Genomic DNA, 15,308 nt, shown 5'->3' with positions numbered 1-15,308 from the left:
CTTTTCCAGACGGACTGGAGTTGGGTTCCCAGAGCCCACTTTGGGCATCTCACAACTGCCTGTAGCTCCTCCTTCCTGCATCCCCACCCCCATTCATACACTAATTAAAAATAAATCTAAAAAAACAGGCATTTCTCATTCTGAAATAACTTGACACCTCATTGTGCTCCGTTTAATTCTTTGGATACAACACCCATTGAGCATTAAGATAATGTGTTTAGCAATTCAAACTTAGGAAACTGAAAAATACTTATTTATTTTGTGGCTGCTAGGGATGAGACTCAGGACCTTGCACATGTTAGGCAAGCACTTTATAACCAAACAACATTACCAGTATCAACTTTATTTTTGTTCTCACTTATCCAGAGTCTCTCTATGTAGCCCAGGCTTGTTTAGAACTTGAATCCTCCTGCCTCAGCCTGTGTGTGCTAGGGTTATACGTCTGGACCACCTTGCCTGGCTCTTTCCCAAGATTTGTTTCAAGGGTGTAACTTTAAGAATGGAGGATGAACTCAGCCCAATTTACTGGTCTGGAAACTGTTTTAGCCCTAAGGCAGATAAAACAATACTGAGTTCCAAACCTATAACTACCGCTTGCTCACAGATTGGCCTATCCAATGGATTAGTGACGTTGAAAGCCAGCTGGTCTTAAAGTAGAAATTACAGCTTAGAAAGGACGATGAAAGCAAGGGTTCCTCAGTCACTGATTGTACCCCAAGAGCCTCACCTTTTTTTTTTTTTTTTTTTTTTTTTTTGGTTTTTCGAGACAGGGTTTCTCTGTAGCTTTGGTGCCTGTCCTGGAACTAGCTCTTGTAGACCAGGCTGGCCTTGAACTCCTGGAGATCCGCCCGCCTCCGCTGGGATTAAAGGCGTGTGCCACCACCGCCCGGCAAGAGCCTCACCTTTTTTTTTTTTTAAATATTTATTTATTTATTATGTATACAATATTCTGTCTGTGTATATGCCTGCAGGCCAGAAGAGGGCACCAGACTTCATTATAGATGGTTGTGAGCCACCATGTGGTTGCTGGGAATTGAACTCAGGACCTTTGGAAGAGCAGGCAATGCTCTTAACCACTGAGCCATCTCTCCAGCCCCAAGAGCCTCACCTTTTATTCCTCAAAAATGTTTGCTAATTTTTAATTTTGTCAGTTGTGTGTGGTATTGTGTGCCTGTATTTGCTTCTTCTCATGTGTTTGAACACGTGTGGGAGTGTATGTATGTGCCTATGCATGTGGTGGCCTGGGTTTGATATTATCAGGCTTTGTTTGAGGTAGAGTCTCTCAGTTGAACCTAGAGCTCCCAGACTCTGGCTCATCTGACTAGCCAGCTGCTTCCTGGGACCCCCCCACCTCCTCCCACCTCTTACAAGTGAGGCTGCCAACACCCAGAAGAATTTACCTGGGTTCGGGGGAGCCAAACTCTGGTTTTCGTGTTTTTGTGGCAAATGATTTATTTGCTAAGTCATGTCCCCTGCTCCCCACCTTTTTAAAACCCAATAGCCTATCATCCTCTTGATCTCCTCCACTTATTATCATAGGGTTTATATATGGGTGGAGACTTCTCTATTCTCTGGCCAATTATAAATTCACAATAGAACTTAATAGTATTCTTCATCTCAGTGTAAAAGATAGTCCTTATCACATGGGAAATCGTCTTTGATATAAAAGGCAATGAAAGTGATTGTTTATAAGAGAAAACCTTTCAGAGTTTATATTACTCATTATGCTGTTATTTTTGTTTTTGATTTTTCAAGACAGGTTTCTCTGTACAGCCCTGGCTGTCCTGGAACTCACTCTGTACACCAGGTTGCCCTCAAACTCATAGAAATCCATCTGCCTCTGCTTCTTGATTAAAGGTGTGCACCACCACCACCCGGTGTGCTGAGGTAGATACTGAGGTAATTTTTTTTTTTTACCAGTTAAGCATTCTCTGTGTTCTGTGCAGGACATATTCATTATCTAGTGGGAGGCTAAACCTTTGGACGTTTGGAAACTGAAAATGGAATACATTCATGAATATGTTTGCAATGTACAGCATGTGCCTTTTCTTTTCAAGAATGTGCGTCACTCCAGTTTTCAGTATTAAGCATTGCGTTTTATGAAGGAGAAGGAGAGAGGACAGAGAAATGTCCTATTCCTTTCTTATTGACCAATCAGAATCTTAGCAGCTGCCTCTTGGACTTTTGTTTTTCACAAGGGAATTGCTTTTCTACCCACTAATTGCTTGACCGATTGTAGATATTCTACCCATACTAAAGAGAAGCACACTGGGTCAAAAATCACTTTTCTAATTTAGCTATTTGCTCCAGGGCAATATGAGCCCTAAACTGGAGCCGGGCTTCCATGGAATAGTCTTTATAGTTCTTTATGTAGTCTAGGTTTTTTGTTGCATTGGCATAATCTCCTTTCAGATAATGGAGCATTCCCAGTTCATAGTAGCTATATGGCACCAAATATCGGTCATATTTTAACATTTTCTCCTTCCTAATAACACGAATAAAGTAGTGCTCAGCCTTCAAATGTTTGCCCAGGTGTTTCAGGCAGAGACCTTTCAGCAGATTTAACAAGCTCATGTCATCTATGCCGTACTCCTCATTTGGATTTTCATTCAAAAGGTCTTTTCCTCTGTCAATTATTGAGAGCCAACTTGAAATAAGCTCTATTTTCTTGCTCATGACTCGGAAGCCACTCCAGGCATACATGAATTCCAGGAGAGGCTGTGCTGTAAACCAGCCTGTTGTCGTGCCGTAGCGCTGGCTTTTCTCAGCAATGAACTTTTCTATTGGCACGGAGGAGCCTAAAAACTTGATTCTCAGGCTATCCACGTGTAAGAAGACAGTGCTCATGCTCTCGTTGTCTGAGTTCACAGAATTAGGAGGAAGCAAGGCCATTATTATAGCCTTGCTGTACGTGTATATTGCCTTAGACCACCTGCTGTGTTGAGCCAGTAGATTGGCATAGTTGTATGCCTGCTTCCAGTTCTGCAGAAAAATATGGCACCACATAAGTTCCCAGTAACAGAGGTGATGAACCTGCTTCCATTCATTCTGAGTAATAATGCACTCCTGTAACTTTAACTGCGCAGTTTCAAAATTTCCATTTAGCATGCTAAAACGTGCACAAAAAAATTTAAGTACAACACAATTGGGGAATTTCTGCAGGTAGATTAGGAAGAGACTCTCTGTAGCAGAAGTGGAAGCCTTTTCGACACCAACAACTACACGCACATAACTGTAATAAAAGAGGAGAGTGAAAACACTTAAGATGTTGTTTATGTGAGGTTCAGATGCACTCTCGTGAAGCAGGGCCAGACCGACTTCTCTATCGCCAGAATAGCCGACAATATTGAGAAGCTTAAGTGATCTTGGTGGCACAAGGGAGAACATCAGATTGAACACTCCAAGTCCAAACTTTACCCCTCCATCCAGGTGTCTGTGGGTTTTACTTTGGTTTTCCGGCATAAGTTCTAAGACCTGCTGGCAGTCTTTGTATATTTGGTAGCTTGACCCAATGCTGATGCCGCTTTTAAGGAAATTCAGCAAACTGTCATCTTGTATAAATGTTATGGCAGACTTCAAGATCAGACACTCGGCATAACAGACTTCTGCATGTAGTTCCTCCTCTTTGATGGACTTTATTCCCTGTCTACTCACGAGGCGAGATAAAGTCGTTATCCTGGTTTTTTTTCGGAAATTGTTGCAGGTTTTCAAAGCCTCCTTTGCAGCATTCATTCCAATCTGAATGTCCTGTGGCTCAAAAGTCAGGATGGCCTTGACAATCATAAGCATGCTGTAGATCAGGGCGTGGTACGGGCTGTTTTTTGACCACGGGTGAATAAGATTGATTGCGTCGGAGAATCTGTTATTTAGAAACAAGTACAACCCAGTTGTACATTCTTCCAAGGATGATAGGAGATTCATTGTTGTTGCCACAGGGATAATTTCGTGGGCATCCTCAAACTTGTCCTCGGTTTCACTTTCTCTTAGACTGAATGTCTTAGTTACTCTGGCCATCCTGTCACTTTCCCCTTCTCTTAGACTAAGGGACATATTTAGCATGTTCTCATCATTGTCCTCATTTCTTAGGAACCGTGACATATTTGCTTCCTCGATTAGAGGCAGGAATATCTGAAGTGAACTTGCAATGACAGTAGCTGCTGCACTCCTGACCAGAGGCTCTTCTTCCACACAAAGCTCAGTCTCAAGTTGCTGTTAAAATGGAGGCAAATGTAAGACTAGCTGTGAGATTCAGCATTAGGGCATTCTCTATCTAAGTCAGATAGGGAGAGGATCACTTTATGTACCCACAAGATGCATTTCTGAAAAGTTCATCTAGAATCTACTAAAGAAAACTAACCACTAAAAAGTAAACGGCTGGGCGGTGGTGCACACACCATTAATCCCAGCCCTTGGGAGGCAGAGGCAGGCAGATCTATGAGTTTAAGGTCAGCCTGGTCTACAGAGCTAGTTCCAGAATAGCCAGGGTTACACAGAGAAACCCTATCTCTAAAAACCAAAAACAAACAAGAACAAAGTAAACCCTTAGTAAGCAGTGGAGTTCTTCTGTCCCCAGTTAGCCATTGTACAAATTCCATAAACTCATGCTTCTGTGTATTCTGCTGTGATGGCTGCAAAATCTCTCATTAGGAGTCAAGACTCTGGTTAGAAAGGATACCTATATATTTCTCTCATTCAGATTAAGGAAGTTGTGTATTGTCTAGTCCAAAGGACAAAGATTATGGGGATGAAAAATCCCCCACACTATTTTTAGTACTGTGTGCATACTGTCACTGGCACTAGGTCTTTTGTTTGTTTGTTTGTGAAGTGTGTTGAGACGGGGTCTTTCTACTTAGCCCTGTCAGTCCTAGAACCATTAGACCAGGCTGGCCTGAACTCACAGAAATGTACCTATCTCTGCCTTCCAAGCGCTGATTAAAGAAACGGCCCCCTTGGGGCTGGAGAGATGGCTCAGAGGTTAAAAGAACTATGTGCTCCTCCAAAGGTCATGAGTTCAATTCCCAACAACCACATGGTGGCTCACAACCATCTGCGATGAGATCTGGTGTCTTCTTCTGGCTTGCAAGCATACATGCTAGCAGAACATTGCATGCATAATAAAGAAAGGAAGGATGGGAAGGAGGAAGGAAGGAAGGAAGGAAGGAAGGAAGGGTAACCTTGAACTTCTGACCCTCCTGCCTCTGTCTCCCAAATTCTGGGAATATAGGTGTTTGCCATCATCATACCAGGTCCACTCTTTTTTTTTTTTTTTTTTTGAGACAGGATCTCAGCCCTGGATGATCTTGAATTTCCAGGCTGCCTCTAAACTCATAGAAATCTGCTTGCCTCTGCCTCCTGAATGCTGGGATTTTCCTTAGATTTTTTTTTTTTAGCTAAAATACATTTAAAATTTAAAAATGCATCCATTTATTCTCTCCCTCCCTTTCTCCCTTCCTATCTCTATCTCCCTCTCTGTCTGTGTATGTGGTGTGTGGACATGCAATGATCCTTCTGTATTTACCTACCATATGCTGGGATATAGACACATGCGCCACACTTGGCTATTTATTAATTTATGGTGGAATTCAATCATTTCTAGGGACTACATTAGTATCAAAGGAAAGTCAATGGTGTTAAGCAGTGTTTCTCTAAGTGCAGTCAACAAGCAGTTACAAATGAAGGTTCCAAAGGGTAAAAGGGGACTTTTTTTTTTTTTTTTTTTTTTTTTGGTTTTTCAAGACAGGGTTTCCCTGCGTAGCAGCCCCCACCGCCCGGGTATGAACTGCCCTATTTTAAACCATACACATCCACTCTTGGACTATCCCTAGCTACATGGTTCTCTTCTTCAAAAATGGTACAAAATAAATTATTGAATCCTAAATCTAAAATAACTTGAGCTGGGCAGTGGTGATGACACCTTTAATCCCACCACTAGGGAGGCAGAGACAGTGGGATCTCTGTGAATTCAAGGCCAGCCTGGTCTACAGAGTGAGTTCCAGGACAGGCTCCAAAGATACAGAGAAACCCTGGCTTGAAAAACAAAGAAACCCAAACAAACAAAAGAGTGAAATTAATGAGGCTTTATGGAATTACTATTCCTTCGACGAGTATAAAAATCTTTATACTTGGGCTGGAGAGATGGCTCAGTGGTTAAGAGCATTGCTTGCTCTTCCAAAGGTCCTGAGTTCAATTCCCAGCAACCACATGGTGGCTCACAACCATCTGGAATGAGGTCTGGTGCCCTCTTCTGGCCTGCAGATATACACACAGACAGAATATTGTATACATAATAAATAAATATAAAAAAAAAAAAATCTTTATACTTTAATGCTTTTCAGAAGAGAAGCAGATAAAAACAAAAACCAGGGACTGGGGATGTCGTTCAGGTTAGAAGAGTGTTTCTCAATTAATAAATGGGACCTCCTGAAACTGAAAAGCTTCTGTAAAGCAAAGGACATGGTCAACAAGACAAAACAACAGCCTACAGAATGGGAAAAGATCTTCACTAACTCCACATCAGGCAGAGGTCTGATCTCCAAAATACATAAAGATTATTGTATTCAAGAAACTGGTCATCAAAAGAACAAATAATCCAATAAAAAAAATGGAGTACAAACCTAAACAGAGAACTCTCAACAGAGGGATCTAAAATGGATCTAAAACTTAAAGTGATTAAAACACTTAAGGAAATGTTCAACATCCTTAGTCATCAGAGAAATGCAAATCAAAACTACTCTGAGATTCCATCTTATACCTGCAAGAATGGCCAAGATCAAAACTACTGATGGCAACTTATGCTGGAGAGATTGTGGGGAAAAGGGAACACTCCTGCATTGCTGGTGGGAATGCAAACTGGTACAGCTCCTTTGGATGTCAGTGTGGCGATTTTTCAGAAAATTAGTTAACAACCTTCCTTAAGACCCAGTAATAGCCGGTCGATGGTGGCACACACGCCTTTAATCCCAGCACTCGGGAGGCAGAGGCAGGCGGATCTCTGTGAGTTTGAGACCAGCCTGGTCTACAGAGCTAGTTCCAGGACAGGCTCCAAAGCCACAGAGAAACCCTGTCTCGAAAAACCAAATAAATAAATAAATAAATAAATAAAAAATAAAAAGAACTTAACTGTTCTTAGAGTTGGCTTCTGTCAAATACATTGTGTAAAATTAGAGGCAGATTTAAGCAATATAAAGATAATTTCACAAATTTATATATATTGAGAGGCTGAGCGCTAAGGGTTTTTTTTGTTTGTTTGTTTTTTGTTTTTCGAGATAGGGTTTCCCTGTGTAACAGTCCTAGAACTAGCTCTTGTAGACCAGGCTGGCCTAGAACTCACAGGGATTCACCTACCTCAGCCTCCAGAGTGCTGGGATTAAAGGTGACACCACCGCCCGGTTTAAATAAAAGCTCAAAGACAACTCCAAAAACCCCAAAAGCACTAGAAAAGAAAAATACTTTGTGCTTCAGATGCAAGGAATTTAAGAATTGTTGCGGGTCAGTATGCTTGCAAACTTTTAGTTTTGCCGCAATTTTAACATTACCAGAACCCCTACCCCCCAGCTCTAACCCTTTGTTCAGGATGCAGAACAAATTTGGCGACAAATTAGTGACTGACTTGGTTAAAGGGACCGCCAGTCGGCGCAAATGGGAGTCCCTGAGGGAAGTCACCCCCTTGGAGGCCTGGGACTTCATAATGATCTTTAGCAGAATGGCGGGGCAAGGGGCGTTTTCACTCTGGTCAGTTTAATTACCTCTGAAGAGACTCAAAGATCACCGAGCAGAAGACTTGGCCAGGTAACCCAAACCGAAAGGTGGCGACAGCGACATCAGCAGTTAAACATTACAGACTTCCACAGAACGGTCTAATGCATCTGTACTACGGTCACTAACGCTGTCAGTTTCTAGGTTAAAATGGAGAGGTAGAAGGGTTGGGAAAAGGTAAGGAGGGCCGGTGGGGTTAAGGAAAGGGGAAGGGGAGGGGAGGGAGGAGGGTGCCGCCCCGGAGGCCGCGGGTTTACGGGCAAGATCTTGACGTTCCCATGGAAACGTATCCCTCCGCCCGCGACTCGAGTCGGCTCCTGATTTCCCTCTCCGCCCCGCCTCTAGGCTGTTTCCACCCAGCTCCTTTGTGCCGCGCAGAACGTTGACACGGCGCATGCGCCGGAGGAAAAAAAAAATCCCCGCCCGCCGCGTATATAAGCGCGAATCCGGCCTCTTCCTTGTAGCGCCGCCGGGAGAGTCGACGAGGAGAGCCGCGCTGCCGCGTCCGTGCTACTCGAGCTGCGGGCACTGCGAGCGAGAGCCGAGTACGCGGACCGGCCATCATGTCACGCTACGGGCGGTATGGAGGAGGTGAGCGGCTGGGGCCCAGGGGAGGACGCTGCTGGTCGCGGCCCGAGCGGAGCGAGGCCGTGGGGTCGGCGCGGCAGTTGGAGACGGTTATTCCGCGTGCGTAATGGCGGCTTCGGCGCACGCCGTCCGAAGCCGGAGGCCGCGGGGGCGGGGTGTGGGAGGGCGAGCGGGGCCGGAGGGCCCTTGTGCGCCGCAGGGCTCGGGCACCGGGGCGTTTCGGCCTCCGGGCCGGGCCGAAAGCCCGTGGGACGGTCGCCGCTGCGGTGTCCCCCTTCTCCGCACTGCCGCCCGCCTCCGCTCCCCCACCCCCCGCCCTCGGCCGCCGCGGCTGCCATTTTGAGCACATTGACGACCGTGGTGGCGCATTTCCTCAGCGCTTTCCCGCCACTGGAGCGGGGAGATCCGGGGTTGAATTAGAGACGGGGCGAAGGCGGCAGCTGCGAGCTGCGCATCGCCCCAGCAACTGGTTGAATTGAGGAAGGAGCGTGAGGGGAAAGAGAAGGAGCGATCGTTGCGACCGAGGACGGCTTTTTTTGTTGTTCTTTTTCTTTTTTTTTCTTTCTTTTTTTTTTTTTAGCCGTTTGGAGCTTCGGCCGCAGGGGCGGGGATTTGGGTGAGCCTGCGCCTGCTGTGGAAGACGGGAACCCGTGCGGCCCTGCCCCGGGTAGACCTCTGGCTGGGCCGGGCCGCTGGAGCCCGCGCGCTCTAGCTCGCCCGGGGCTGCCGGGACCGAGGAGGGGCGGGGCCCAGCCACCCCACGCCTTACCTCCACCACGCTCCTCGGCAGAGATTTTCCAAGGTTTCCAATCTATAAGGACGCCAGAATTTGTTCACGAGTCGGGCTTTATTATTTCACGGGGTTAAGGCTACAATTTAGGCATTGATGGAGAGCCTCCCAAAAAGGAGTGAGGGGCATGGTGGCGCACGCCTTTTAGTCCCAGCTGCACTTGAGCGATGTATAGATAAATATTTGGAGTGTGGCTCTGTTGTAGATCACTGACTGGCTCAGTCTCCTTGAGCACTCCAAAACAAAACGTGCCGTTGCGCAGCTTAGGGATGGATGGTCTGTTGTAAAGGAAGGAATTCCAGCTTAAGGTACGCTTGGAATAACGTTTGCTTTATTTGCATTTTTAAACAGAAACCAAGGTGTATGTTGGTAACCTGGGAACTGGTGCTGGTAAAGGCGAGTTAGAAAGGGCATTCAGTTACTATGGGCCCTTAAGAACAGTGTGGATTGCCAGAAATCCTCCAGGATTTGCCTTTGTGGAATTTGAAGATCCTAGAGATGCAGAAGATGCAGTTCGAGGATTGGATGGGAAGTAAGTGGGTTGTTATATAACATTTTCTTTAAAATATTCCTGTGAGCTAGATCGTAAGTAATCTTAGTGCTAATCATAGATTTCTCTGGTGTGGAGACCTGCACCTGCGGTGGGGGCTTGGAGACTTGTATTTTTTTTTTTTAAATATTTATTTATTATGTATACAATATTCTGTCTGTGTGTGTGTGTGCCTACAGGCCAGAAGAGGGCACCAGACCTCCCTACAGATGGTTGTGAGCCACCATGTGGTTGCTGGGAACTGAACTCAGGACCTTTGGAAGAGCAGGCAATGCTCTTAACCTCTGAGCCATCTCTCCAGCCCCTGGAGACTTGTATTTTGATAGTGTGTCTCCCAGCCTGTGCTGGTCCGTAGCATGGCACCCTCCTGCATCAGCCACTCTAGTATTGCCATTACATGCACCTGATAATTTTTTTTAAAAGATTTGTTTATTTATTTAATGTGCACGTGTGTTTTGCTTATATATACTCTGAGGATGTTGGATCCCAGAACTGGAACTACAGACAGTTGTGGGCTGCCATGTGGGTGCTGGGAATTGAACCCGGTCCTTTGGAAGAGCAGCTAGTGTTCTCTTAACTGCTGAGCCGTCTCCAGCCCCTGATAATTTTAAGATTAAAGATGAAAAATGGAATTGGAAGAACTTTGTAAACAAAGACAAAGCTGAGTTCTTTTAAACTTAGAAGTCACCTAAATATTTTAACTTTAGTGCTTTCTTACTGTTTTGTAGGGTGATTTGTGGTTCTCGAGTGAGGGTTGAATTATCAACAGGCATGCCTCGGAGATCTCGTTTTGATAGGCCACCTGCAAGACGTCCCTTTGATCCTAATGATAGATGCTATGAGTGTGGTGAAAAGGGACATTATGCTTATGATTGTCATCGCTATAGCCGTCGAAGAAGAAGCAGGTATTTAATTAATAAGGGAATGGTTGGTATTCTAGTTAATCAAAGTAATTCTTTTATTAGCAAGGCAGAAATTAGTGTTTTTCTATAAACTTGAATGTTAATTGTACAGGTGTATTTTAAGTTTTTTTTTTGTTTAATTAAAATGTTAATATATTAATAATCAACCTGGTCAAAACCTTTCAGGTTTCTTCGTTTGAGTCAGTCGCCTTGATTCAGAATGTCACGAGCCTTATGATATCATGCTGAGGCGCCTTGCAAATCCGACAATTAAGATCCTCCTAGACCTTGAGGTGATCAGCATAAGAGGCCAGATCCCCTCGAGCCATCTACACCTAGCTTCACCTTATTCTTTAAAGGGCAGAAAATTTGAGTCGGTGATCGCCGTAACAGTAAATTTGGCTTACAATTGGGGCCCCCTCCGCTTTAGAAAGAGGAACACCAGATTGACCACATTCCCAACTAGAAAAATCTTCTTGCGTCAATCAAGCCTCACCTGGCTCTTTTGGCTGTCAGTTTGATCGTCGTTAGATTGAAGAAAACATCTAGATGCAGCGATCGGCTATAGATACTTCTAGATCGTCTAGATCTACTAGACCTACTACTAGACCATGGGCCAAAGAGGGTCGACCTGCAAACTTGCAAGGTTTATTTTAAACGCATTATGGTGTTTTATATTTTGTAATTCTAAGTTGTAATTCAGCTTTTAACAAATCTTTTTTTAGGTAGTAAAAAAAAAAAACTTATAGGCCCAGAGTTTTTCCAAATGAGATACTAAATTTTAAATAGTTTGAGATTTGATTTCAGCAGAGGTACACAAACACTAAAACTGAGTTATCATCTAATATTTTATATTTTTCTAACTTGAAAAATAGGTCACGGTCTAGATCACATTCCCGTTCCAGGGGAAGGCGATACTCTCGCTCACGCAGCAGGAGTCGGGGAAGGAGGTGAGAAATCTTGAAAAATTCAAGGGTTTGTTTTGGGTTTTTGAGAGACAGGGTTTCTCTGTAAGAGCTCTGGCTCTCCTGGAACTCTGTAGGCCAGGCTGGCTTCGAACTCTCTTTGCCTCCTGAATGCTGGGATTAAATAAGTTTTAGGGGGAGAAAAGAGATGGACTTAGAACTTCTTTTAATTTTTAGGTCAAGATCAGCATCTCCTCGAAGATCAAGGTCTGTGTCTCTTCGTAGATCAAGATCAGCTTCACTCAGAAGATCTAGGTCTGGTTCTATAAAAGGATCGAGGTATTTCCAGTATGTAACACATTTTTCCTGCTTACTTGTAGATGGATTGTCACATCTTAGTGACACAGTGAAGTATCTTAAGTGAGATGCTTCAGAATATTTGAGGTGTAAAGGTTTTTATTAAGTGCAGTGATGGACATCTGTAGTCCTAGAACTTAGACTGAGACCAGGATACTTGGGCCTGAGAATTTGAGGATAGAAGGGGAGCTAGTGAGGTTTACAACCCACCTCAGAATCTGGGTGGGCATGATGCTAGTTGACTGAAGAAAATGGCTACAGAGCTTGCCATCAAGCCTGTTAACATGACTTTTGATTCTAGAACTCACATAAAGGGAGGAGAGAACCAATTCCCACAAGTTGCTCTCTGAGTTCTGGAAGGTTATGACATTCACCTACTCAAAACATACACTCTCAGTAAATGAAATGTAAGATTTAAAACAGTTTGGGAATGAGTGCATTTGAGACCCTGGAAGATAGACAGGCTCTGTCTGCCTCTTGAGTGCTGGGATTAAAGGTGTAGGCCGCCATACCAGCTGAATAGGGGAAAACCTTACATTTGGATGCAAATTTCATAAAAATTTTGTATTACAGATGAAAAAGCAGTTGTATGTAAAAGTTGTATATAAAAAGCAGTGTATATAAAAACACTGGCCTTCACTGTTGTTGAATACGCAAAACCTTAAGATATGGTAATTCTTGAATTAACAATTTGAGAAAATTATTGTACCATTTCTATATCAGTTTATAATATTTCAAGGTTTTTAAAAGATATAGTCAACCTAAATTGGTCTAATAAATTAAGATCCTTCAACCATGATAACAAGAATAAAAAGTCAAATCATAGCAATTTTCTCAGATGGAACCCACAGTTAACTTGGTTATTAGTGTTTGAAAATGGGATTATTGTGCCTGTACCAGAAAGGAGTAGTGACCAATTGTGTATGACAAGTGGGAATTTGAAATGGTGGGTTTTGTTGTATTTGAAATTTCTCTGTTTGATCATTTGTACTACATTGGATCAATGTATGTAAGTCAAGAGTCATGTAGCCAGTTGTCTTAGCTCTTCTGTCCTGTCTCTTCTACCTGGAAGGGTGCTCAGTTATAAAGGAATTTTTGTGTGATTGTGTCCCTTTTTCTTTTTATTAAGATCCCGTTCAAGGTCGAGATCAAGATCCAGGTCTATTTCACGGCCAAGAAGCAGGTAGGATATAAAACTGATTTTTAGTGTTCTTAAATTATATAGCACCAATATCCAAAGAGTTCAAAGTCTTGTAAATTATTGAAACTTGGGTGTTAGCCCAAAACCTGAATGTTAGGTAGAAATAACTACCTTCCTTATTGGTAGCCCAAATGAGAACTTTATTTACACATGGCCTATTACTTGGCTGATTCATGGAGAAGTTAATGTTATGTGACTTAACATTACTTAGGGAAATTAAGAGGCCTTAAGTTGTAGGTGCATAGAGAAACATTCTGAGAAATGTACTTTATACAGAATGTAAAAGATGAACTGTAATAATGCTGCAGTTCAATTTTATGTCAGTATAGGCCATTTTAAGATTCCTTTTTAAGGAAATGTGATAGGCACTGAAATTTTAGCTGTAATGACATTTTAATTGTAAGATAGTTGGGGGTTTGTTTTGTAGTAGGGCTGTAAGGAAGAGAGAGATTCGTGCCTTTTCTTACTAGAATTTTTCGTATTTTGACAGCCGATCAAAATCCAGATCTCCGTCACCTAAAAGAAGGTAAGCAAAATAAAATATTTTGTTGCCAAATCTTGTCAAAGTTATGGCCTCTTAGGAGAACTTAAGTTCCTACTTAGTGGTCTTTGAACTCTTTGGAGAATTGGTGCTGTATAGATTGGGTTTTAAAAACATTTTTAAATGATGACTTTATTCTGTATTAGTTATAACTTTAGTTGGAAATAACCATTAAGTGTTGGAGAAATTTAAGGTGCTTTTAGTCTTTTGTCCAAGTTGTCAGAATGTTATACTTAAGAAACATGTTTTTTTCCTCCTGTGTGTAGAATAGCAAAGAAGGAAATGTCCACATAAAAACATAAATCTTAAATAGTTGCTCTCCATTCCTGTCCAATAACCCTTAATGATTCACCCCTAAAACTTCAAATAGTTGTCTTATTTAATGTAACCTTACAATTTTGACTGGTTCTTAAATGCTTAATACTGGGGCTGGAGAGATGGCCCAGTGGTTAAGACCACCTGCAGTTCTTTCCAGAAGATCTAGTACAATTCCTAATATCCATATCAGAAATCTGATACCTCTGACCTTTCCAGGCATTTGTATTCAGTGCACACAACCCACACAGGTAATTAAGAATCTTTAAGAATTAATACCAGGGGCTGGGGAAATGGCTCAGAGGTTAAAAGCACCTCCTGCTCATTATCCAGAGGTCTTCAGTTCAATTCCCAGTAACTACATGGTGGCTCACAGCCATCTGTAATGAGATTTGGTGCCCTCTTCTGGCTTGCAGAAGAACATCATACATAATAAATATTAAATAGTAAAAAAGATGCTATAGTTAATGCCAAGTGAGGTAAAAGAGGGATATATAAATTTATGTTAGGCCTTTGTCCATAGGAATTTGATCCCTATAAATAAAATGTATTGAAATACTGAATTACTCTGACTTGTGCATAAGAAGAGGAAGTTTTGGGCTGGAGAGATGGCTCAGTGGTTAAGAGCATTGCCTGCTCTTCCAAAGGTCCTGCTGAGTTCAATTCCCGGCAACCACATGGTGGCTCACAACCATCTGTAAAGAGGTCTGGTTCCCTCTTCTGGCTGCAGACATGCACACAGACAGAATATTGTATACATAATAAATAAATGTTTAAAAGAAGAGGAAGTTTTATAACACTAATTGGTTCCATACTTAATGTTTTTCTTTTCAGTCGTTCCCCATCAGGAAGTCCACGAAGAAGTGCAAGTCCTGAAAGAATGGACTGAAGTTCTCAAGTTCACCCTTTAGGGAAGTTATTTTGTTTACATTATTATAAGGGATTTGTTATGTCTGTAAAATGTAACCTAGGAAGGATCATCAACCATCTAATCAAAATGGATCTGGGTTAATGCTCTGTAAAATTCATAGCAGTTAAGTAATTGTTTTTGTTGAATGTATTAACATCTTTTGGTCTGAAGATGTGGGTTTTTATTTGGCACATTTAAATAAAATGTTTCTAACTAGATTTTTTGATTCGTGTCCAATATTAATACTTTTCAATTTGGTAACATCAGGTGTCAAGACAATTGTTAATTGGACTATATCGGCCTGTGAGGTTAAATGGTGTTAGAATATTAAGAACATCATTAACTGTTCTATACATAACACTGTTCAGGATTTTAAAGGACTTGGAAAATTCCATTTTACCCTTGTACCTATGGGTTAAATGATCTGTCCTGTTAATAGCATGAATGCATCATGGCAGATCCCTAACTGAGAATTGGTGTTAACTAGAAGTCAA

The 15,308-nt window shown here is 42.5% G+C and overlaps 2 protein-coding genes across 5 annotated transcripts; one reads left to right on the top strand and one right to left on the bottom strand.

Annotated features, from left to right (window-relative positions):
* Positions 1-2,090: 2,090 nt before the first annotated feature.
* Positions 2,091-4,152, bottom strand: LOC121432986 (tetratricopeptide repeat protein 39B-like). The gene has a single exon (XM_041631201.1). It carries the CDS (start codon positions 4,096-4,098, stop codon positions 2,281-2,283), a length of 1,818 nt encoding a protein of 605 aa, XP_041487135.1. The 5' UTR covers positions 4,099-4,152; the 3' UTR covers positions 2,091-2,280.
* A 4,044-nt stretch (positions 4,153-8,196) lies between these two features.
* On the top strand, positions 8,197-15,032 carry Srsf7 (serine and arginine rich splicing factor 7). Of its 4 annotated transcripts, none has more exons than XM_041631203.1 (8): positions 8,197-8,346; positions 9,485-9,665; positions 10,412-10,588; positions 11,461-11,535; positions 11,728-11,829; positions 12,977-13,030; positions 13,539-13,574; positions 14,739-15,032. In XM_041631203.1, the coding sequence occupies exons 1-8, from the start codon at positions 8,319-8,321 to the stop codon at positions 14,791-14,793; spliced, it is 708 nt and encodes a 235-aa protein (XP_041487137.1). In that variant the 5' UTR covers positions 8,197-8,318; the 3' UTR covers positions 14,794-15,032. The 4 variants fall into 4 exon arrangements, with proteins under 4 accessions (XP_041487137.1, XP_041487136.1, XP_041487139.1 ...); XM_041631202.1 differs by having other exon boundaries at positions 11,728-11,838; XM_041631205.1 differs by lacking the exon at positions 13,539-13,574.
* Positions 15,033-15,308: the final 276 nt, after the last annotated feature.

Source organism: Microtus oregoni, unplaced genomic scaffold, assembly GCF_018167655.1.
Source record: "Microtus oregoni isolate MIOR12 unplaced genomic scaffold, Mior012 000036F_ref0000092, whole genome shotgun sequence".
In the NCBI taxonomy this organism is placed as follows: Eukaryota; Metazoa; Chordata; class Mammalia; order Rodentia; family Cricetidae; genus Microtus; species Microtus oregoni.
The sequence above is the reverse complement of the archived record's forward strand: the minus strand, read 5'-3'. Positions and strand labels throughout refer to the sequence as shown.